The sequence below is a fragment of the Ranitomeya imitator genome, chromosome 5 (genome assembly GCF_032444005.1).
Source record: "Ranitomeya imitator isolate aRanImi1 chromosome 5, aRanImi1.pri, whole genome shotgun sequence".
Taxonomy (NCBI): domain Eukaryota; kingdom Metazoa; phylum Chordata; class Amphibia; order Anura; family Dendrobatidae; genus Ranitomeya; species Ranitomeya imitator.
The window spans coordinates 434693909-434718896 of record NC_091286.1 but is presented as its reverse complement, the minus strand read 5'-3'; the positions used below and the strand labels follow the sequence as shown (position 1 = coordinate 434718896).

The following is a 24988-nucleotide window of genomic DNA, read 5'->3' as shown; positions in this document are numbered from 1 at the left end:
AGCGGGCTAAGGTGGGATTTATCGTGTCTCTTTTGTCGGACAGGGCGTTGGAGTGGGCTACGCCGCTGTGGGAGCGTGGTGATCATGTGGTGCAGAGTGCTCCGTTGTTCCTGAGCACTCTGAAAAAGGTCTTTTTAGGACCTCAAGTCACCCATGACACCGCGCTCCAACTACTGGCATTAACTCAGGGTGAGTCCTTGGTCAGCCATTTTTCCGTCCGCTTCCGTACTTTAGCTTCCGAGCTGGAGTGGTCGGATAAAGCCCTTATCCCCATATTTTGGAGGGGCCTGGCTGACCACATTAAGGACGCTCTGGCCACTAGGGAGATTCCTGCCATACTGGAGGAGTTAATAACTGTCTCTACTCGTATTGACCTCCGTTTTAACGAGCGGAGGTTGGAGGGAGCCCAGTGTAGGCAGAGGTTTCGGCTGGCTCCCACCTTCGCCAAACCTTTGGAATCTCCAGTCCAGGCATCCGAGTCACATGAGGCCTTAGAGGTGACACGAGCGGGATCCAAGTCTCAGTCTGCCCGTGCACATAAGGTCCGTCATGTTTGCCAGCAGTCAGGACACCTTGCCTCCAAGGGTCCTCAGCGGTCGGGGAAACGTCAGCGTCTAGTGGCAGTTGGAGGAGGTACACTAGACACGGTGACGTTTGCCTCAAAGTTGTCCTTCAAGGGGACAATTACCATAGGCCCATCCACTCTTATGGTCGAGCTATGCATGGATTCTGGGGCAGAGGGTAACTTTATGTCTTCCGCTTTTGCCCAGAGTCACGCAATACCCTTGGTGATGCTCGCCAAGCCAGTAACCGTTCGAGTGGTAAATGGGTCAACACTACCTTCACAGATTACCCACCAAACCATTCCTTTCACGCTATCTGTGTCTCCATCACATCAGGAGATAATCTCCCTATTAGTCATTCCTGAGGGAATTGATGAGGTCCTGTTGGGGATACCATGGCTTCGCTACCATTCTCCTCATATTGAGTGGTCCTCTGGGAGAATTTTGGGATGGAGTAAATCCTGCGAGGGTAGATGTCTGAGGGAGTGCGTTCAGGTTGCTACTACACAGGTACCTGCAGATCTTTCCTCTCTCCCCAAGCACTATTGGCCCTATGCAGACGTGTTCTCCAAAAGAGCTGCGGAGACCCTTCCGCCTCACCGCCCCTATGACTGTCCTATTGACCTCTTGCCTGGTGCTGAGCCTCCCCGGGGCGAGTCTATCTGTTATCTCTCCCTGAGACGGAGGCAATGTCCCAGTACATCCAAGAGAATCTGGCAAGAGGATTCATTAGGAAGTCAGTGTCACCGGCAGGGGCAGGGTTCTTCTTCGTACAGAAGAAGACTGGAGACTTATGTCCATGCATAGACTACAGGGGTCTTAACGCCATCACCGTTAAGAACAAGTACCCACTACCCTTGATATCTGAGCTGTTTGATAGGCTACGGGGAGCAAGGGTATTTACAAAGTTAGATCTGCGGGGTGCTTACAACCTGATTCGCATCCGTGAGGGGGATGAATGGAAGACGGCTTTTAACACCAGGGATGGGCACTATGAATATCTGGTGATGCCCTTCGGGCTCTGTAATGCCCCAGCCGTTTTCCAAGACTTTGTGAACGACATCTTCCGCGATATGCTCACCACCTCGGTCGTAGTCTATCTGGATGATATTCTCATCTTCTCTCCAGATATTGACTCCCATCGGAGAGATGTTTGCAAAGTCTTCGACCTCTTACGGGCAAACTCCCTCTACGCCAAGTTGGAGAAGTGTGTGTTTGACCAGGAGTCCTTGCCTTTCCTTGGTTATATCATCTCTGCCCAGGGTTTGGCTATGGATCCTGCCAAGCTACAGGCTGTAATGGACTGGAAGGAACCCTATTCTCTTAAAGTGGTGCAGCACTTTATGGGGTTCATTAATTACTATCGCCAGTTCATTCCACACTTCTCAACTTTGGTAGCTCCCTTGGTTGCCCTCACCAAGAAGGGAGCAAATCCCAAGTTGTGGTCAGAGGAGGTCTCCAAATCCTTTCTCTCGATCAAGTCACACTTCGCTAGCGCTCCCATCCTACATCGCCCCGATGTTGATAAACCATTTATCTTGGAGGTGGATGCCTCATCCGTTGGTGCTGGAGCAGTCCTTTTCCAAAAGGATGCTCAAGGTCGGAAGCATCCTTGCTTCTTCTTCTCCAAGACCTTCACACCAGCGGAGAGGAATTATTCCATCGGGGACAGGGAGTTGCTGGCCATGAAGTTGGCTTTTTCGGATTGGAGACATCTCTTGGAGGGAGCTCGCTTTCCCTTCCAAGTCTTCACTGACCACAAGAACTTGGTGTATCTGCAAACGGCCCAGCGGCTGAATTCTCGCCAGGCTAGATGGTCCCTGTTCTTCTCCCGGTTCCATTTTACTCTCCATTTCCTCTCCGGGGAGAAGAACGTTCGTGCTGACGCTCTCTCCCGCTCCGTGGTGTCATCGGAGGAGGAGGAGGAGCCTCGGCTTATTCTCCCTTCTGAGAGCCTGAGAACTGTAGCTCCGGTTTCGCTAGAGTCTGTGCCCCCGGGCAAGACTTTTGTACCAGCTAACTTGCGACCGGAGGTTCTCTCTTGGGCTCACTCCTCCAGAGTGGGTGGGCATTTTGGGACCAAGAGGACATCTGAGCTTCTGGCGAGAACATACTGGTGGCCGCATATGGCCCGAGATGTCAAGGACTATATTCAGGCGTGCGTTTCTTGCGCCCAGAATCGGTCTTCTCAGCAACGGCCTGCTGGGTTGCTTTACCCTCTACCGGTGGCAGACAGGCCCTGGGAGATGGTTGGGATGGACTTTGTGGTGGGTCTATCCAAGTCGCGTGGCTGCTCCATTATTTGGGTTGTCACCAACCATTTCTCCAAGATGGTGCATTTGGTGCCGCTTCCTCGGTTACCCTCAGCACGGGCCTTGGCGGTGTTGTTCATTAAACACGTTTTCCGATTGCATGGTATGCCTGATAAGATTGTCAGCAATCAGGGTCCCCAGTTCGCATCTCGGTTTTGGAGAGAGCTCTGCCGTTTACTCAGCATAGAGTTAAACCTCTCCTCTGCATACCATCCCGAGACGAATGGGTTGGTGGAGAGAACCAACCAGACTCTGGTGACATATTTGCGACATTTCGTCTCTGCTAGGCAGGATGACTGGGCATCTTTGCTACCTTGGGCGGAATTTGCCCTGAACAACGCCGTAGCCGATTCCACTGGTCATACTCCTTTTCTCCTTAATTACGGCCAGCATCCGCGTGTCCCTGTGCCCATGCCCGTGTCATCCACAGATTCTGGGGTGGCAGACTGGGCGGTGGAGGCACGTGACATCTGGGACCGCACACAGGATGCCATCCGGGCCTCCAAGGAGAGAATGAGGGTTTCGGCTGATACACACCGGCACCCCGCTCCGGTCTTTGCTCCTGGCGACTTAGTGTGGCTCTCCGCCCGTAACATCAGGCTGCGAGTTGAGTCCACTAAGTTTGCTCCTCGCTACATTGGCCCGTTTAAGGTTCTGGAACAGGTCAACCCTGTGGTCTACCGTTTGGCTATTCCTCCACGCCTTGGTATCACCGATACTTTCCACATTTCCCTCTTAAAGCCCGTTCATTTGTCCCGGTTTTCCGAGTCATCTGCTGGGACATCGGGTTCATCCACGGATGAGTTTGAGGTGAATGCTACTGTGGGGTGCAAGGTGCTACCCAGAGGATGGAACCTGGGAGCCTGTGGAGCACATTCGGGCTCCGCTGCTTATCGCAGCTTTTGAGCGTAGTGAGGCTCAAGGAGGGGGGCCCTAGGAGGGGGGGTATTGTTAGGAGTCGAGTTTCCTCTGCTGCACAGGGGGAATCTCGATCCGTGTCTGCTGCGGTCTCCCATTCAGTATCGGCCGCAGTGGGCTCTGCTCAGCGGAGACGTCGCTCCCAGCGTCTCGCTGGGGCTGATTCGGTGCATAGGGTCACTACTGCCTTTTCTGGATTTCCTATGGTACCCTGCCCTGATCTGCGGCGAGCGAGCCTCTCTGGGACTAAGTCCTTGTTTACTCACACTGAGCATGCCCAGGGCAGGGCCTCCCATTGGAGGTCGAGGGCCACATGTTCGGTCACATGCTCAGGTGCTGCAGTACATTCCATTGGTCCTTCTGGAAGGTCCTGAAAGGGCAAAACATGCTCAGGTACTGCAGCACTTTCCATTGGTCCTTCTGGAAGGTCCTGAAAGGGCAAAAACTTCAGTAGCAGCTTCCTGTGCTGCAACTATATAAACTGCGCATGACCGCACGGCCATGCGCTAGTATTGTCTTATGTTATGTGCTTTGCGCCAGTGTGGTCACATGTATGTGTGTTCAGGGACCCGGCTGAAATAAGCCCCTAGAATGCTGGCTCCTCCGGCGAGGAGATTGAGTCTGAGTGTATTCAGGGACTCGGCTGAAATAAGCCCCTAGAATGCTGGCTCCTCCGGCGAGGAGTTTTGTGTGTTTGTGTGACCACTGACTGCTCTCTGTTTGGGCAGTTAGCCTGTGCCTCTGTGGAGTCTAACAGGGCACAGTGCTTTCCTTTCACGGCTACTCAGTGAATTAACTGAGTTAGTCTATACCGCCATATAGCTCCGCCGTTTGCTAGCAGCAGGTACTCCTGCACGGTGGACCCCGGGCTGCGAACGCACCAATATCAATAAACATCTCTATTTACTCGGTGCGTTCCGCTAGCCCTAACATCCAGTTTGATCGATTATTTCAGCTAAACCACCTGTGAAATATGTATCATTGTTTTTGCAAGTGAAGTGGAATTACATAGCTCCCAACAATAGAACCTCAAAAGGTTCTTGAACATATTTAATGCGTTTTGTACACTTTCCTTTGGAATATATATAGCACTACTCACCAAAACTCGATCTTTTTCATTTTTCATAATTTTAACTTTTTGTCCATAAACTTCAACAAGGACATACTTCACATACGACACAGTGGGATCTCCTCGATGTTCATTCTTTGCTTCAATATTGAAATACTGTGGAGAAGAAGAACTGTTGCACAACTTTGCAAGGGTGTATGTGCATAGACCCATGAAGTTGTGGTTCAGTCTATCGAAGGTGTCGTAGTGAGGATCATTATGGACCCGACAAACTCCATATGTGAAATAGTGGCATCCTGGTACACCATTTGAAATTCCGCAATACTGGTTGTCGGGACAGGAATCGCTGACACATTCTAAGCCACTTCCAGCTGAGGGACATCTGCACTTTGTAGAGCAAGTATCATCAGTCCAGAATTCAGAGTATATAGGGTAATGCTTATCATCATCCCAGCATCCACATTTGTCTTCTGGAACACACTTATTGCCATATAGGACATAACCTGCATCACATATACAGGATTCAGTACAGGGAAGAGAGCAGGTGGCTGGGGCTCCTGGGTTGACACAGGTAGCTGGACAGGCTGTTCCACAATGCTGAAAGTTACTGTTAGGAGGACACTTTGGTTCTAGAAATAAATAAACAAATAAATAGATAGGAAAATGAATTACAACATTAACTATAATACATGTAAAGGTTTTATGTCACAGGGAATACATTCAATGGTCACTTTCTATATTTATCTTTGCAAATTCTGTGTTTATAGCAAACACTATTCTATAATAGCATCATTTGTGTTTCTCTAAAATAATTAATGGAGTATTGCATTGTTTGGGTTACAACTTGACCTGTAGAAAACCTTTGTCGGATAGTTAGAGCAAATTCATTAGTATTATAGACTTGTATCAATTCGTAAAGTAATATTCCTTTCGACTAATTGTATTTAATAATTGATTAGCATATTTTTCGGATTATAAAATGCACTGTTTTTCTCCCAAATTTGTGGGGAAAATGGGGGTGCTTCTCATAATTCAAATATAACTTACCAGCTGCGGTTGAGCAGGGTCACAGGGTCGCTGCTGGCAGAGACAGGAGTGGGGTGATGCTGCCAGCCTCAAGCTGGGAGTAGGGAGTATTTTGAGGTGCGATGCTGTGGGTGTACAGTGGTGCAGTGGCTCCACTGACATTTTGTCAAAGCTTAAAGCCCTCGCACTTCCATGGTTTAAATTGCTGTGGACTTTGCAAAAATAGACGCCTGGGTCAGCGCATGTACAGATGGAGTTCTCACTGTCGAGATTTCAGGAGTTGAGATCTTAGCACCGAGATCTCAAACTGCGCATGCACCTCCCACGGCATCAATTTTCTCGATGTCCCCCATAGTGCAAACCATGGAGGTGTGGGTGTTTAGGGCTTAAACCAAATGTCAGCGGAGCCCCCACACCACCAAACTTCCGCAGTGTCGCACCTCTGAATACCCCTTCTTCTCAGGGTGGGGTCTGCAGCATTACTCCACTCATGCCTCCTGGGACCCCGCTCCTCTGCAGCCACCACCTAGAGTAAGCAATAAGAGGCACGGATTATAAGAAGCACCACCATTTTACTAAAAAAAGTTTTTTTTATTTTTCTGCACAAAATTTGGGGTTTGTCTTATAATCTGGTACGTCTTATAATCCACAAAATATGGTAATTAGTAAGAATGAACAGTGCGCCAACTTTAAAATTCACTATACAGTGCATGTGTTTCTTCCTCAAACATTTGTTACTGTAAAAAAGTGTAAAAAAATCAATAGAAATGTGTAAGTGGTTTTCAGAATGTAAGATTTGATATTAACTTACGACAGAAAGTGTCATTTCTCCACTGTCCAATAGTAACATTTTGAGACTGACAAGACTCAGCGTAAGCTTGGAGACTATCACACAGAACTTCCCCATCCATGTTGGTTTCACACAAATCGTATACACAGTTATCAAAGTAAACTAGTGGATTGATAACATCATGACAATCTTTGAATGGTCCATTCTTGTCTGTAATGATTCCACAGAAGCTGTTACTGGCAATGGTTTCCTTTTCTTCATCAGTACAACTGGATGGATGATCAACTCCTGGAGTGCATCTTTGAAGTAAATTAGTGACCAGTTATTTTTAAGCAACTTATTTTCATATATAACATATACTGTACAACACATAATATATTCAAGATAATTTCATGGTAGTAAACAAATACTACAATCAAGAACAAATCCTCACCGTGTGTCATTATCAACCTGCCAACTGTTTCCAAGACTGTTTGAATCTGGTTCAAGGACACCATCCGGATTCAGGAAATCATCAGCAGCATTACCATTGAAGTTTCCGCAAAATCCACACACTTTACCAGAGTAGTTTCCTGGGATAGTTACTTGGACTTTGTGGCTCCCATCAAACTTCACTTGCAATCCAAAGCCTGTTGTCACCAAGACATTGGATCCACTTATGAATACATTGATGTTTGGTGAACGAGAGATGGGCAATGTTGCTATTTGTCCATCCACCTAGTAAATAAATAAAAAAATAACTTTAACAAAAATAAAAAATGCAAATGTTCCAAAATCAACGAACTATTGAAGCTTAGATGCTATTGTTAAAAAATCCAACTCTATGACTAAAAGTAATTACTCTTGCAACAATTAAACTCATTTTCTACCCTTTTCTACATACAGTTACAGACACTCCTATTAAGCCCTTCACAACATGTGCCGAACATGTACAGCGAATGTAAGGTCTCTCCCTTTGAAGTTGTCTCCAGCGTTGAGCCCACATTTTTCCCGACACATGTCAGTTGTGGCATGAATGGGGTTAATTTTATATTTGTATGAGAATCAAATGGTAGAGACTAACCTTAACAACTCTGCTCTTTTCCAGTGTGATCCTGTATCCGTGTACATCCACGATCACATACTTGACATAGGATACTCTAGCATTTCCTCCTCTGTGCTCATTAGCTGCTTCCACATTAAAGTTTGTCAGATTTCCATCATCTCCACATAGTTTGGATAAAGTGTAGGTGCAGGTTCCCATGAAATGGTGAACCTGGTTATCATAGGTGTAGTAGTGGGGGTCTCCACTCACCTCACAATTACCTTAATACAAATAGACAAATGTTTAAAATAATTTAATACTTTCTTAATGTTAAAAACAGTCAATTTCTTTGAGTTCATCCTATAACCTAACATGTTTATCCAGAGGAAGGTAAAAATGCCATGAGGCAGATGCTAATAGCTACATCTTAGGGGAAATATTCCTTCACAATTCCACTTTCGTCAATTAAGCTCATTCCTTTAATTAACGTCCCATCGCAGAAGCTAGTAATAATAATAATAATCTTTATTTTTATATAGCGCTAACATATTTTGCAGCGCTTTAGAGTTTGCACACATTATCATCGCTGTCCCCGATGGGGCTCACAATCTAAATTCCCTATCAGTATGTCTTTGGTATGTGGGAGGAAACCGGAGAACCCAGAGGAAACCCACGCAAACACGGGGAGAACATACAAACACCTTGCAGATGTTGTCCAAGGTGGGATTAGAACCCAGGACCCCAGCGCTGCAAGGATGCAGTGCTATCCACTGAGACACCATGCTGCCAAATAAACTGTAATATTTTTTTTTTTAAAAAGGCATCTAGGCCCTCCTTCATATTTTTACATATTTTATTTCAAGGGTAAATAGCTCAAATAATATATATGATAGTGCTTACTAAAACTTCTATCATCCAAGTTTAGAAAAATGTTACAGAGTTGTCATATTGTGTTTTAGTGCAGCTGAAATAGTGTTTCTGTTTATCAAAAGCTTCATATATATTTGAAAAGATCTCAAGGAAAATGGAAGGGTAATAAAAAGGTAACTTATAGGTATGTGAAAGCTGAAATATTCATTCTGTGTTCTGATACCCTAGAGAATTACAAACTGGAGAAGTAGCCAGGGGGAGGAGGTACAATACGTCATAGATCTTTGTCAATTATCTAAACTGTAGAATAAAAAGAATAATTAGAGTGCCACATTCATCCTCCCAGAGCACATAATGAGACAAACAACACTGTAATTTTTGTTGCTTATGATTTAATTAATGCACACTGCTAATTTATCTGAGCACTTTGCACAACTTAAGGAAGGGCTCAATGGAGTATGATGCACCAAATTCTCTAAGTGGCGTACACCACTTTATGAATTTAGTGCATCTTATCTGTTATGTGCACCTCTGGACACCTTATCAGACATGCTACTCCAACTGGAGATTGGGCATGATTTATGTTGGAAAAAATGTGGGCACAGTTGGTGAGTTTGATTTGTATAGCTACGTCCCATCCCACCCAGTTCTTCCCCAGCTCCATTTTTCTAGCAAAAACTCTTTAATAAACCTCCACTTTAGTTCTTGCAGATGTCTTTCCTGGCATTTCCATTAACACAACAAATCCACAAGCTATGTGCTGCAAGCTTTGAATAAAAAAATATGTTACTCTTTCAGGTGTGGTTTATGCCATATGTTTCTTAGTGAGAATGTGTTGACTCTGTAAAAAAGGTATTAAGTCACTAGAGAGACTCATGGAAAGGCAAATGTGGACAGATTTGATTGAACTGTGGCGGTTGTGAAAATAATGTGATTTGATGTCTCTGAGAAGCCGTAGCCTTACTGCAAATATTGTCTTCAGTTCTAATTTGTTAGACAAGAATCAATAAATCTCTATTGAATAAAAATATATTCTACACAGAATTACAGTAAACAAAGTAATCAACTTTAATGAAGAGAGATTTGTTTGTTAAAATTGATAACATACCAGATTCAGGTGGAACAAACGGTGTGGTTGTTGTAGAAGTTGTTGAAATTGTAGATCCTATGAAAAGAAATTATATTTTTGATGCATTTTAGTTAAAATTATAAAGTTAAGCCCATCATCAGTTATGCATTGTGAAAACACATCACACAGTACAATATCAATAACTCAGTCACAATCAGTAACATTGATTTATCTGGCAGAATGTTTAAATTATTTCACCATTTGCATAGCATTAACATTTCTATTGACTCTGTGATTTGGATTATTCTATACTTTTTCCTTTTGTTGTTGCAGTTTCAATGTTGGAAGGTGTATAAGTACAATTTTAAATTTATAATAGTTCTTTTTCTATCCATGTAGAAAAAAACACAACAACAAAGTGTTTAAAACGATAAAAGATTCCTCACTAAAGATGAGCAAATCTTACATTTCAAATTTGTCAACTTTTTTTTTAAAAAATTGCTTTTTCAACTAATCACTTTGCCGCAATCTGCAAATTTTGCAAAGTCTCCAAATGCCTGGAATTAAATGTGTAATACTGTGAAGTCTCCTAGAAATGTATTAAACTTTTTTCAAGCTATTCAAGACATACACACTCTTGTTATTTAATAGAACACAATTAAATAATCAAATCATTGTGTAACCTCATTGAAATGGAAACCTATTGTTAGGGCTGGCGGAACGCATCAAATAATATTAAGGAAGATATAAGGTACATTCGCAGCTCAGGGTCCACCATGCAGAGATGACACCTGCTGCTCGGTAATGGCGGACAGCATATGGTGGTATAATGTGAGCACACACGGGTCAGCTTCACCTGGTATGTAAGGAGGCGAACCCTGCTGCATCACAGGGCTGCAATACCAGAGTGAACGCTAGTGTTTGGTCACAGGACTCTACCCCAAGGACACAGGATTAATTAGTCCCTCTAGACCCACTAGCGCTCAGCACCACAACTGCGGTGCCAGGGGAAAACTAAATGCTAAAAGATTTAGCGCACTAGGTGCCTGCAGTGCTGCTCTGGCGGATGCACTTAACCACCCTAACTAGGGCCTGGAAAGCACACTAGTTGCACACGGCACCACACTGATGAATGCTGCTGAAATGACGGAGTATTTCGTGCTCTTGTGCTGGATTGCACTATCTGGCACTAGTCAGCTCCAAACACCCAACCACATGCAACACTAGGGAACAGGATCATTAGGAGCTTTCACAAGATAACACACATGCATCCACACACACGATATTAGCTTTATACTAGCGCATGGCACAGTGGCCATACGAACCTTTCATAGATGCAGCCTTCTGAGACCTTTCAGTGGTCCAATCAGAGCCGCTACAGGACCTGAGCATGTGACCTCCGGCCTCCAATGAGAGGTTGTCCCACGGGCATGCTCAGTAGATGAAAACCAGGACTTAGTCCCTGGAGCGTCTGCTCGCCGCTGATCAATGCTGGTTACAAAGGCTGAACCTGGGACAGCAGCAGTAACCAGACGCACAATATCAGTTTGAGCCAGATCCTGGGACTAACATCTCTGCTGAGCACTCCTCTGCGGCTGAGGAAAACAACTCAACAAGACAAAGACGATAAAAATGCACGAGAGGTTGGTACAAAATCAATATGTAGAACAACAATATGGTTGAAAACCAGCATCAGGTAAGTCAAATGGAAAAAAATAATTAGACTTGAGGTGGTAAACCAGAATTAGTACAGTCCCATGATAAAATGGCAAATATAAATAACTGACTGGTATTGTTGGTAAAAGAGAGTCAATTTAAAGCAAATTTAATATCGCTGTGCACCAACAGACAGCTTATGCTTTTTAAAAGGGGAGTGAAGATGACTGCCATGCCAGAATTTATACACAGGTGATATATATGGAGGAGGCCATGCATGGGTGTTTTAATAGTATAGGTCCAAATGTAATCCCTCTTTGGGGAATAGCAACAGTTTTGTTGTTTGGAAAATGAAAAAGCCATAGATTTTTAACAAACCATCCTAAAATTACTACTTTTTGAAAATATTTTTTTACAGAGCTGTTTCATGTTTATAAACCCCGTGCAAGGTAGAGATCCCAAAAGAAATACAGTTAAACTGTAGAGCTCAATTGAGAGTCAATACCTTGGACAAGTCTGTCAGTGTAGGACCAGCCCTTCCTGATTGGCTGTTTTATACCATGCAGAGTGATAACTGCAAGGCATTATGGGGCAGCCTGCATGGTTGCATCTGCTGTCATATGAGACTTCATTTGCTAATGTTAGTCTTCTGCTTAGTTTTACACAGTAGCAGGTATTTTCAAGGGCAATTCAAGTATTCCGAATTGAAGATTGTTGGAATTTGTTGTACCTAGCAAATTTTCTAAAATTCAGCTTAAATTTGATAAAAAAGAATTGACTTGCTCATCTCTATTCCTTACCAGAAGATGATTGTGAAAATGTTGTGCCTGATGTTTGTGGCACTGAGATTTCTGCAGTGTGCTTAGTAGTTGGAAACAAAATGGTAAAAACTGGTAAAGTAATTGATCTGTATAGCTAGATAATTTCTTAAGATGCAACAAATTTTCCCTTTTGTTGTTGCACTTTCAATGTTGACGAGTGTATGAGTATGTTTTACAGTATAATAACTTTAAACCATGGAGCAAAAGTGAACAGAAAAATAAAAATAGTAAAACACAATTCAATGTTCCTTACTAAAGATGAGCTCATCTTTTAAATACAAGTTTGTGAGTACTGATGAGTTTTTAACCCCTTACCGGCATCGGACGTACTATACCGTCCGATGCCGGCTCCCCTGCTTTGATGCAGGGCTCCGCGGTGAGCCCGCATCAAAGCCGGGACATGTCCGCTGTTTTGAACAGCTGACATGTGCCCGCAATAGGTGCGGGCAGAATCGCGATCTGCCCGCACCTATTAACTAGTTAAATGCCGCTGTCAAACGCAGACAGGGGCATTTAACTACCGCTTCCGGCCGGGCGGCCGGAAATGACGTCATCGCCAACTCCCGTCACATGATCGGGGGTCGGCGATGCTTGTATATTGTAACCATAGAGGTCCTTGAGACCTCTATGGTTACTGATGACTGGTGGCTGTGAGCGCCACCCTGTGGTCGGAGCTCACAGCACACCTCCATTTCTGCTACATAGCAGCGATCAGCAGATCGCTGCTATGTAGCAGAGACGATCGTGCTGTGCCAGCTTCTAGCCTCCCATGGAGGCTATTGAAGCATGGCAAAAGTTAAGAAAAAAAGTTTAAAAAAATGTGAAAAAAATAAAAAAAACATAAAAGTTTAAATCACCCCCTTTCGCCCCAATCAAAATAAATCAATAAAAAAAAATCAAATCTACGCATATTTGGTATCGCCGCGCTCAGAATCGCCCGATCTATCAATTAAAAATAAGTATTAACCTGATCGCTAAACAGCGAAGCGGGAAAAAAATTCGAAACGCCAGAATTACGTTTTTTTGGTCGCCGCGACATTGCATTAAAATGCAATAACGGGCGATCAAAAGAACGTATCTGCACCAAAATGCTATCATTAAAAATGTCATCTCGGCACGCAAAAAATAAGCCCTCAACCGACCCCAGATCATGAAAAATGGAGACGCTACGAGTATCGGAAAATGGCGCAATTTTTTTTTTTTTTTTTTTTTTTTTAAGCAAAGTTTGGAATTTTTTTTCACCACTTAGATAAAAAATAACCTAGTCATGTTAGGTGTCTATGAACTCGTACTGACCTGGAGAATCATAATGGCAGGTCATTTTTAGCATTTAGTGAACCTAGCAAAAAAGCCAAACAAAAAACCAATGTGGGATTGCACTTTTTTTGCAATTTCACCGCACTTGGAATTTTTTTCCCCTTTTCTAGTACACGACATGCTAAAACCAATGATGTCGTTCAAAAGTACAACTCGTCCCGCAAAAAATAAGCCCTCACATGGCCAAATTGACGGAAAAATAAAAAAGTTATGGCTCTGGGAAGGAGGGGAGCGAAAAACGAACACGGAAAAACGAAAAATCCCCCGGTCATGAAGGGGTTAAAAAAAAATATTTATCAGCCAATCAGATTGACAAAAATTGCAAATTTTACAAAGCCGCCAATTGACTGGAATTAAATGTGTAATACTCTAAGGATTCCTAAAACTATAACAATCTCATTTAAAGGTCTTTTGCATATTCATAGACATAGTAAAGTCAGGTGACCTCAACTTAAATGACTATGGGTACAGTAAATATATGATAATTGATCGTCAACATTAGCATGTTTACTCTGGGGAGAGGAAAAAGGAACTACATATATAGAATGCACACCACCAGTATGAATTTTAAAAAGAAAAAACTTTATTGACAACAGTGGACATGCTAAAACAGTGAAATCAGAAACCCACATTCACCCTGCTTCTATACAAGTCAATAAATAAACACCAGCTCTGTATGAATGAAACACATAGCGGCATAAATGCAAGTGCAAGATTGTGCATGAAATAATCCCGTATAATATTATATATAGCACTGGCAGGGCCACCATCAGGGCATTACTGCCCTGACTGGCATATGGGGCCCTGATACTTCAGTAACTGAACCTGCATCCGAGATGCAGGTTCATTTAAACTCTATAGACCTGCGGTGCGCACGGTAATAGTTAAAAGCTGCCAGCCAATCGGAGGCTGCCAGCTGACGTCAGCATGCACGTGGGTGGCGTATGACATCATTCTCATTCACTGGCAAGTGCGTGCTGGAACTGCGAGGACAGAACTTTGCCGCAGTAAGGAGAAAGGCTTTTTTATTTTTATTGAAAGCGCTATGGGGGCAGGATGGGAGACACAGGGGAAGAATGGAGACACAGGGGGAAGAACAGAGACAGCGGGCAATAATGGAGACATGGGGCAAGAATGGAGACACAGGGGGCAAGAATGGAAATGCAGGGGGCAAGAATGGAGACACAGGGACAAGAATGGAGACACAGGGGCAAGAATGGATACACAGGGCAAGAATGGAGACACGGGGGCAAGAATGGAGTCACAGGGGCAAGAATGGAGACACGGGACAAGATTGGAGACACAGGGGGCAATAATGGAGACACAGGGGGAAGAATAGAGACACAGGGGGCAAGAATGGAGACAGGGGGAATAATAGAGACACAGGGGGAAAGAATGGAGACACGTAGGGAAAAATAGGGACACAGGGGGCAAGAGTAGAGACACGAGGGGCAAGAATAGAGACACAGGGGGCAAGAATGGAGACATAGGGGGCAAGAATGGAAACACAGGGGCAAAAATGGAGACACGGGCAAGAATGGAGACACAGGGGCAAGAATGGAGACATAGGAGGCAAGAATTGAGACAGATGGGGCAGGATCATGGGGCAGGATGGAGATATATGGGGCAGGATGGAGACACATGGTGCAGTATCATGGGGCAGGATGGAGACAGATGGTACAAAATCATGGGACAGGATGATATGATGGGGCAGATGGGGCAGGATCATGGGACAAAAGGGGCAGGACCATGGGACACTGTGGTCATGGTGGTAGTCACTGTGGGGGTAATATGTGGTCTGGACATGGTGTGGCAGTATTTGTTCCTTGTATGTGGTATTATAGGTCACTATGTGGTGGTAATATGGCATCTGGTCATGGTGCTGTGGTATTTGTCCCTTGTATGTGATATTATTGGTCATTTTGAAAATTGAAAAATAAATAAAAATATCCGAAAATTGTATTGGATATTATAACAAATGATTAATAGGCTAGAGTAGAGTAGAGCTGGGCCAAAAGAGTATACCTTGCCACAGTGGAAGCTTAAAAAATCTTTTGGACAAAACAAAAGAATGGGAACTGTTATGCTGGGGTCACACTTGTGAATTGAATGGGAGAAACTCTGTTATGATCTGGTGGCCTTGGAGCAGCATGAGACGTACTCTGGAGAAGGTGGTCCCTGTACTGACCGCAAACCCTGAACCTAGCAGCGCAACTAAATGCAGCCGTGGGGGGTACCTAACTCTCCCTAGACCCCTCGCCACAGCCTAAGATCTAACTACCCCTAAAGACAGAAACAGGAAACCTATCTTGCCTCAGAGAAAATCCCCAAAGGATAGATAGCCCCCCACAAATATTGACTGTGAGAGGAGAGGGAAATAACATACGCAGAAATGAAATCAGATTTTAGCATAGGAGGCCATACTAGCTAAAAAGAAAGAATAGAACAGTGTACTATGCGTTCAGTACAAAAACACTAGAAAATATCCACCACAGAAAATACGGATCACCACATCTGACTAAAGACATGGGGGGTATATCTGCATCTCCAGAGAAATAGCTAGGCTGCCAAAAATCCTTCACAGACCAAGCTGGACAAGACAAAAACATGAAAATGCGCAGAACAATAAGGTCCACTGCAGGTGGACAGAAAAAACAAAGCCAGGACTTATCTTTGTAGAAAAACACAGCAAACTGGAGAGACCAGCAGGGAAGTGAATCCTTCAAGAACAATGGACAACTGGCACTGATTAAAGCATCCTGCAAAGCTATATACCCCAGTCCGTCCTGCAATTAGTAGATACACATGTCCACTCCTGCAATCCAGACACAACTGCACTACCCTCTACAACCACCGGAGGGAGCCCAAAAGCTGAATTCACAACAAAACTTGCATCAAGTCCCGGCACTGCCGCCGGCACTCTGGACTGGAGTTTGCAGCTGCATGTATTTCTATGCAGCCACACCTGCTGGTCCTGAGTGCCGGCGGCAGTGCCAGTACTTGATGCGAGAGACTTGCGTGAGTTTCCCGCATTGAACTCGCAATTGTAACCCTGGCCTTAATGTGTGATTGGTGATAAGTGGAGTTTTTCCAAGAGAGAGCAGTGGGGCTGTGGAAAATTTGAGGGATGGAGCCTGGGCGGAGTCTCAAGGGGGCCCCGAAAATTTTGCCAGTATGGGGCCTCAAAATTCCTAGTGGCAGCCCTGAGCACTGGTCAAGCATATAATAACACATGGGTGCAAAAAACATAATGGCCCTCAATAATAAATTGATAACAAGTCAATATGAGGCAAGGTACTGTATAAGGTGAAACTGACCACAAAGAATGTGAGCAGTAAAGAATACCTGTATATGCAGCTAAGCAAACCATCTGATAGGATGAGTGACAAAATATGCTCCTATATGTGACAAAACAGCCCTAAAAGAAGAGATACTGAATCAATAGTGGCAAAGTATGCGATGGAAACAGCCACAGAAAATTGTAAGCACTGCAGGGTACCTATATGTGGAGATGCACAGGCCACCCCGTAGGCTGAGTCACGAGATCTGCTCACATGTATAACAAGGAGTCATTCAATAAAGATTCCATGCTGAGAGGCCAGTGAGTGAGAAGCAGGGCAAAGGGAAAAAAACAACGCATGTCGCCGTTGCACGGACGGCTTCGTCAGGTGAAGTTTCATTAGCATGTTTACTAGCACTCTAAACCTTCAGAACGGATAACGGATAATTTTTGGGGGCTTTTTGAGAACTTTTTGCACTTGATTAGCCTTTTTTCAGTATAGTGCCATCTGAAAGAATTGCAATTCCCATAGCAATATGTAGAGTATTCCTGGGCGTCGTACAGTCTTCATTAATCCACCACTATGCAGCAGTAGGAAGTGACATTACGGGCGCTCTATCAGACACTGCGTTCCACGTCCAACCATTGCTATTGGATCACAACTGGCGTCTTCTGACTTCAGATGCAACTAGGTACATGCACATGCGTGGGTCTGTCTGCCCTGGAAGGAGTCAATCCACTTCCGGATTAATAGTGACTCTAGCCTGACAACCAATGAAATGGTATTATGTGCGCATTATTATGGTGGTTTTATGTCCAATCAATGAATGTCATTACAGGTGAAAGGGAGGGCGATAATTGTTCTTTGTTCTGCCATTGGTCATTGCTTGTATGTAAACCCTATCAGGCCAATACCCAACCACCCTTGAACGAAGCATTTCAGTGCGAAACGCGCGTCGGGTGTGGTGGGTCCTTCTGGATGCGCCTGGTAACTATACCTATTTATATTGAATAATTGTGGTATGTCTATACTTTGTTGATACGGCTTTTGTTTGTTTTCTTTGTGCCAGCATGGATATTATCTTATATTATATTGACCTGCACTTGCAGACTATTTGACTTATATGAATTAATTTCTTCACTTTATGATCCGTGGCTTGCACAGGGAGGGTGTTACAAATTGTTCATTGGATATTATCTAATATTTAATATCTTTATATGTTTTTATTTTTATGATATACTGCTTGTTTGGAGGTGTTTCCTGTAGGAATCCCACCGTTTTCTCCGGTACTTGTGGTATCTGCCTTGTTTTTAATGATTACATGTTTTTGAATAAAGATATATACATTTTTTTCTTGGCTTTGTGTGAAGTTTTGCTTTTTGGTTTTTCATATATGTTTTCTTCATGGCCCAATAGCGGATATAAATAGATGTTTTTTGGGTTAAAAAGTAGCAGGCATTTTGGGGGGCAATTCAAGTATTCTGAATTGAAGATTATTGGAATTCTTCGTATCTAGCACATTTTCTAAAATTCAACATGAATTTGATTAAAAAAGAATTGACTTGCTCATTTCTATTCCTTACCAGAAGATGATTGTGGAAATGTTGTGCCTGGTGTTTGTAGCACTGAGCTTTCTGCAGTGTGTTTAATAGATGGAAACAGGGCAGTAGAACCTGGTGAATTGATTGATGTGTTCAGTTAGATAATTTCCAAAATGCCAAAAATGTTTCCATTTTTGTGGCACTTTCAATGTTGAGGAGTGTATAAGTAAGTGTTTTATATTATAATAGCTATTTAACCATGGAGAAAAAGAGAACACAAAAATAAAAATAGTAAAAAACAATTCAAGGTTCCTTACTATAGATGAGCAGATCTTTTAAATACAAATTTGTCAGCCTTGTTGAATTTTTTAAAAAACTGTTTATCAGCCAATCAGTTTGCCATAAATTGCAAATTTAACAAAGCCTCCAATTGACTGGAATCAATTGTGCAGTGCTCAAAGGGTTCCTAAGACTATAAGAAATTCATTTAAAGTAATTTTACACATTCATAGACATAGTAAAGTCGGGGACCTCAACTTATGACTATGGGTAAGGTAAATGGATGATTATTGATCGTAACTAATAGCTTGTTTAATAGCACTCTAAACCATCAGAATTTTTATGCTTTTTAAAATTAAAAGATGGGTGGGCAGTAGTGATGAGCGAGTGTACTCGTTGCTTGGGTTTTCCTGAGCACGCTCGGGTGGCCTCCGAGTATTTGTTAGTGTTCAGAGATTTAGTTTTCATCACCGCAAATGAATGATTTACTTCTGCTAGCCAGCCTAAGCACATGTGGGGGTTGCTGGTTGCTAGGGAATCCTCTCTTGTATTCAGGCTGTCTAATAGCTGTAAATCATTCAACTGAACCAATAAATAATAAATCTCTGAGCATTCATAAATACTCGGAGATCACCTGAGTGTGCTCGGGAAAACCCGAGAAACGAGGATGTTCACGCATCACTAGTGGGCAGATGTTACAAATGCCAGAATTTAAACAGAGTTGACGCACATGGAAGCAGCCATGGGTGCTCCAAAAGCAAATTATCCCTGTGCAGGATAGAGTTCACAGCAGATGAACAGTAAAGCTGTAGAGCTCACTGGACAGGCGGGGAGTGTGACCATCTATATTTATTAGATGTAACAGCAACTGCACAGTAGAAAATATGTTGGGGCAGGCAAGTAGATGACCGGCACTATAGGACCAGCACTTGCAGTCCCAACAGCAGCAACAAAGGCTTTGTTAGCCCTTCCTTACTTGCTGCCTGTAGCCTGTCAAGTCACAGCTACAATGCATTACAGTGAGGCCTGCATGGTCACACATGATGTCATGTGTGACACAGTGTGATGAGGTAACTTTCTACTTTTTGTAAATCCATATTATGCATCTTTTGGGTCAATTTGCGTTTTTCCATTTGTAAATGATAGGAATTTGCCATTTCCAACAAATTTTCTAAAATTCAACACAAATTTGATTCACCAAGAATCAACTTGCTCATCTCTAATTCTTACCAGAAGATGATTTCCCATGTTATTAGAACTGAAAATATAAGGTAGATCTTGATATTTTTTGTCAGCAGAAAAAAATGTATTACCCATACTGTTGGTAGAGTTTTCAGGTGTTGATATAATAAGCAGCCTAATAATGAGCTGTAAAAATTAGGGATGTGACACAACTTTTTTTGATAGATAAAATGGAGTTACTTTTAGGGAATGAAGACAAAAGATTTGGAATTAGTGATAAAGTACAGCATTTAAGACACACGTAAACTAAAGTTGTTTTGTAAAAACAACAATTTTTAATGGTTCCTGTTCACTATTATGAAACTTAAACTGATGCTAAAGTACCTTAGTTTGCATCAGATCATTTACTGCATTGCAAAAAATATTATTTTTGGTGGAGGAAACCTGATATTTTCCCATTCATTAGAAACAGAGCAGACAAAAATGAATGATCTATTCATAGAACAGCAAAAACTCCAGAGATAAAATAACAATTCAGACACTTAATCAATTATATAAAAAGGTTTTGTTTGAAAGGGAATTTTCCACTTTGATAACACTATTACCCTACAGATATGGTGTTAATCTGAAGGTAAAGAAAGTTAAGTACATGACCGAACATTATACTTAAAAAGTGGATACTGGGGAAAAATTAACTTTATTCTTCCCAGGATCAACCGGATTTCGGTCATACAAGCGTGCTTGTGCAGCTACATTCAATAATCAAAGCAGCAGAGTCAGGAGTTGACTGACTACAGTTGTATTATTAATCCTAATATTTAAATTTTAAATCGATCCTGTGATTTCCATAAAACCACAAATTTACCCTCTTGGTTTTGCAATTTCAAAGTTGATGAGTGCATAAGTACATTTTTTATTTTATAATAGCTTTTTAAACCATGGAGTACAAGTGAACACAATAATAAAACAATACAAGGTTCCTTACGAAAGATGAGCATATCTTTTAAATTCAAATTTGTCAGCTTTGTCGAATTTTTCAAATAATGATGTTTCGCAGCCAATTTTCAGTCAATTTAAAATTTTGCAAAGCCTACAATTCCCTGTATTTACAAGTGTAGCACTCTGAGGTCTCCTAATACTGAATTAGTCTATTTTTCAGCTATTTAACACATTCATTGCCTTAGTAAAGTCAAAGTGACCTCAACATATATGGTTATGGGTAAGTGGATGCCAAACACTCAAACACAATGACCTGTTTAATATAGCTGCGCACCATCAAGCTTGTTATGCTATTTAAAATGTTAAAGGGGAGTGAAGATGACTGCCATGCCAGAATTTATACACAGGTGATATATATAGAGGAGGCCATGGGTGTTTTAATAGTTAAGGTCCAAATGTAATCCCTCTTTGGGGAATAGCAACAGGTTTGTTGCTTTGAAAATGAAAAAGCTGTAGCTTTTCAACAAACCACCCTAAAATTACTACTTTTTGTTTGCAGGAATAGCTTTGCTGTTTGGAAAGTGAACCTTCAATGACTTTTCAAAAATATGTTTTTCTGAGCTGTTCCATGTTTATAAAACCCGTGCAAGGTAGAGATGCCAAAAGAAATACAGTAAAACTGTAGAGCTCAATAGACCGTCAATACTTTGGACATGTCTGTCAGTGTAGGACCAGCAGTGGCAATCTCAACAGCAGCAACAAAGGCATTGATAGCCCTTCCTGATTGGCTGTTCTATACCATGCACAGTTATAGCTGCAAGGCATTATGGGGCAGCCTGAATGGTTGCATCTGATGTCATATGAAACTTTATTTGCTGATGTTAGTCTTCTACTTTGTGTTAAACAGTAGCAGGCATTTTGGGGGGCAGCTCAAATATTCTGAATTGAAGATTGTTGGAATTCTTCGTATCCAGCGAATTTTCTAAAATTCGACTTAAATTTGATTAAAAAAGAATTGACTTGCTCATCTCTATTCCTTACCAGAAGATGATTGTGGAAGTGTTGTGCCTGGTGTTTGTGGCACTGAGCTTTCTACAGTGTGCTTAGTAGTTGGAAACACAGCGGTAGAACCTGGTGAAGTAATTGATGTGTTTAGTTAGATAATTTCCAAAATGCCAAAAATGTTTCTTTTTTTGATGCACTATCAATGGTGAGGAGTGTATAAGTAAGTGTTTTATATTATAACAGCTCTTTAACCATGGAGAAAAAGAGAACACAAAAAAATTTACAAAACATTTCAAGGTTCCTTACAAAAGATGAGCAGATCTTTTAAACACAAATTTGTCAGCCTTGTCGAATTTTTTTAAAAACTGTTTATCAGCCAATCAGTTTGCCATAAATTTCAAATTTCACAAAGCCTCCAATTGACTGGAATTAATTGTGTAATGCTCAAAAGGTTCATAAGACTATAAGAAACTCATTTAAAGTTATTTTACACATTCATAGACTTAGTAAAGTCGGGGACCTCAACTTACATGACTATGGGTGAGGTAAATGGATGATTATTGATCTTAATTAATAGCTTGTTTAATAGCACTCTAAACCATCAGAATTTTTATGCTTTTTAAAATTTAAAGATGGTTGGGCAGTAGTGATGAGTGAGTGTACTCGTTGCTCAGGTTTTCCTGAGCACGCTCGGGTGGTCTCCGAATATTTGTTATTGTTCAGAGTAGGGTTGAGCGAAATGGGTCGGCCATTTTCAGAAGTCGCCGACTATTGGCAAAGTTGGGTTTCATGAAACCCGACCCGACCCCTGTGTGGGGTCGGCCATGAAGTCGGCGATCTTCTGAATCTGGTATCGGAATTCCGATCCCGAGTTCCGATATGTTTCCAATATCGGAAATCGGTATCGGAATCCATATTTAAGTGTTAAATAAAGAATTAAAATAAAAAATATCGCTATACTCACCCTCTGGCGCGCCCTGGTACTAACCGGGAACCGTCCTTCCTTCGAATCAGCGCTTGCAGGACCTTGCGGTGACGTCGCGGCTTGTGATTGTTTGCGCGGCCGCCCATGTGACTGCTCGCGTGACCAATCACAAGCCGCTACGTCACCGCGACGTCACGCAAGGTCCTGCAAGCGCTGATTCTTAGGAAGGAAGGCTGCCGGATAGAAGCAGGGTGCGTCCGAGGGTGAGTATATTCCTATTAGGTATATACTAATAGCGAGTGGTCACATGGGCGGCCGCGTGACCAATCACAAGCCGCGACATCACCGCAACATCACCGCAAGGTCCCGCAAGCGCTGATTTGAAGGAAGGAAGGTTCCCGGTTAGTACCAGGGCGCGTCAGAGGGTGAGTATAGCGATATTTTTTATTTTAATTCTTTATTTTACACTTAAATATGGATCGCAGGGCCTGAAGGAGAGTTTCCTCTCCCTCAGGCCCTGGGAACCATTGGAAACCCAATGCACTGCATTGGGTTTCGAGTTTCGGCCGACCCCAACCCCGATTTTTTTATAGGATCGGCTGATTTCACTCCCCCCGACTTTTGAAAAAGTCGGGTTTTGTGAAACCCGACCCGATCCTATAAAAGTAAAAATCGCTCAACCCTAGTTCAGAGATTTAGTTTTCATCACCGCAGCTGAATGATTTACTTCTGCTAGCCAGCCTAAGTACATGTGGGGGTTGCTGGTTACTAGGGAATCCTCTCTTGTATTCAGGCTGTCTAATAGCTGTAAATCATTCAACTGAACCAATGAAAACTAAATCTCTGAGCATTCACAAATACTCGGAGATCACAGTGAGATGAGGTAACTTTATAATTTTTGTAAATCCATATTATGCATCTTTTGGGTCAATTTGCGTTTTTCCATTTGTAAATGATAGGAATTTGCCATTTCCAACAAATTTTCTAAAATTCAACACAAATTTGATTCACCAAGAATCAACTTGCTCATCTCTAATTCTTACCAGAAGATGATTGTGGAATTGTTGTGCCTGGTGTTTGTGGCACTGTGATTTCTACAGTGTGCTCAGTAGGTGGAAAAAAAGTGGTAGAACCTGGTGAAGTAATGGATGTTTTTAGTTAGATTATAAAAGTTGTATTTCCCATGTTATTAGAACTGAAAATATAAGGTAAATCTTGAATTTTTTTGTCAGCAGAAAAAGTTGTATTACCCATACTGTTGGTAGAGTTTTCAGGTGTTGATATAATAAGCAGCCTAATAATGAGCTGTAAAAATTAGGGATGTGACACAACTTTTTTTGATGGGTAAAATGGACTTACTTTTAGGGAATGAAGACAAAAGATTTGGAGGTAGTGATAAAGTGTAGCATTTAAGACACACGTAAACTAAAGTTGTTGTGTAAAAACAACAATTTTTAATGGTTCCTGTTCACTATTATGAAACTTAAACTGATGCTAAAGTATTTTAGTTTGCATCAGATCATTTACTGCATTGCAAAAAATATTATTTTTGGTGGAGGAAACCTGATATTTCCCCATTCATTAGAAACAGCAGACAAAAATGAATGATCTATTCATAGAACAGCAAAAACTCCAGAGATAAAATAACAATTCAGACACTTAATCAATTATATAAAAAGGTTTTGTTTGAAAGGGAATTTTCCACTTTGATAACACTATTACCCTACAGATATGGTGTTAATCTGAAGGTAAAGAAAGTTAAGTACATGCCCGAACATTATACTAAAAAAGTGGTTACTGGGGAAAAATTAACTTTATTCCTCCCAGGATCAACCGGATTTCGGTCATACAAGCGTGCCTGTGCAGCTACATTCAATAATCAAAGCAGCAGAGTCAGGAGTTGACTGACTACAGTTGTATTATTAATCCTAATATTTAAATTTTAAATCGATCCTGTGATTTCCATAAAACCACAAATTTACCCTCTTGGTTTTGCAATTTCAAAGTTGATGAGTGCATAAGTACATTTTTTATTTTATAATAGCTTTTTAAACCATGGAGTACAAGTGAACACAATAATAAAACAATACAAGGTCCCTTACGAAAGATGAGCATATCTTTTAAATTCAAATTTGTCAGCTTTGTCGAATTTTTCAAATAATGATGTTTCGCAGCCAATTTTCAGTCAATTTAAAATTTTGCAAAGCCTACAATTCCCTGTATTTACAAGTGTAGCACTCTGAGGTCTCCTAATACTGAATTAGTCTATTTTTCAGCTATTTAACACATTCATTGCCTTAGTAAAGTCAAAGTGACCTCAACATATATGGTTATGGGTAAGTGGATGCCAAACACTCAAACAAAATGACCTGTTTAATATCGCTGCGCACCATCAGGCTTG

The 24988-nt window shown here is 42.0% G+C and overlaps 1 protein-coding gene across 8 annotated transcripts in view; it reads right to left on the bottom strand.

Moving 5' to 3' along the window:
- LOC138638112 (IgGFc-binding protein-like) overlaps positions 1-24988 on the bottom strand; it is a 246804-nt gene that overhangs the window by 33167 nt on the left and 188649 nt on the right. For 5 of the 8 annotated variants that reach the window (XM_069727126.1, XM_069727128.1, XM_069727131.1 and 2 more), the window contains 7 exons: positions 23631-23720; positions 21699-21788; positions 9681-9737; positions 7742-7983; positions 7112-7395; positions 6700-6977; positions 4893-5491 (listed from right to left, as the gene is read on the bottom strand). In XM_069727126.1, coding sequence (XP_069583227.1) covers positions 4893-5491; positions 6700-6977; positions 7112-7395; positions 7742-7983; positions 9681-9737; positions 21699-21788; positions 23631-23720 — 1640 coding nt within the window. The remainder of the gene's footprint in view (positions 1-4892; positions 5492-6699; positions 6978-7111; positions 7396-7741; positions 7984-9680; positions 9738-21698; positions 21789-23630; positions 23721-24988) is intronic. The other 3 variants (XM_069727130.1, XM_069727129.1, XM_069727132.1) reach the window with 3 other exon arrangements.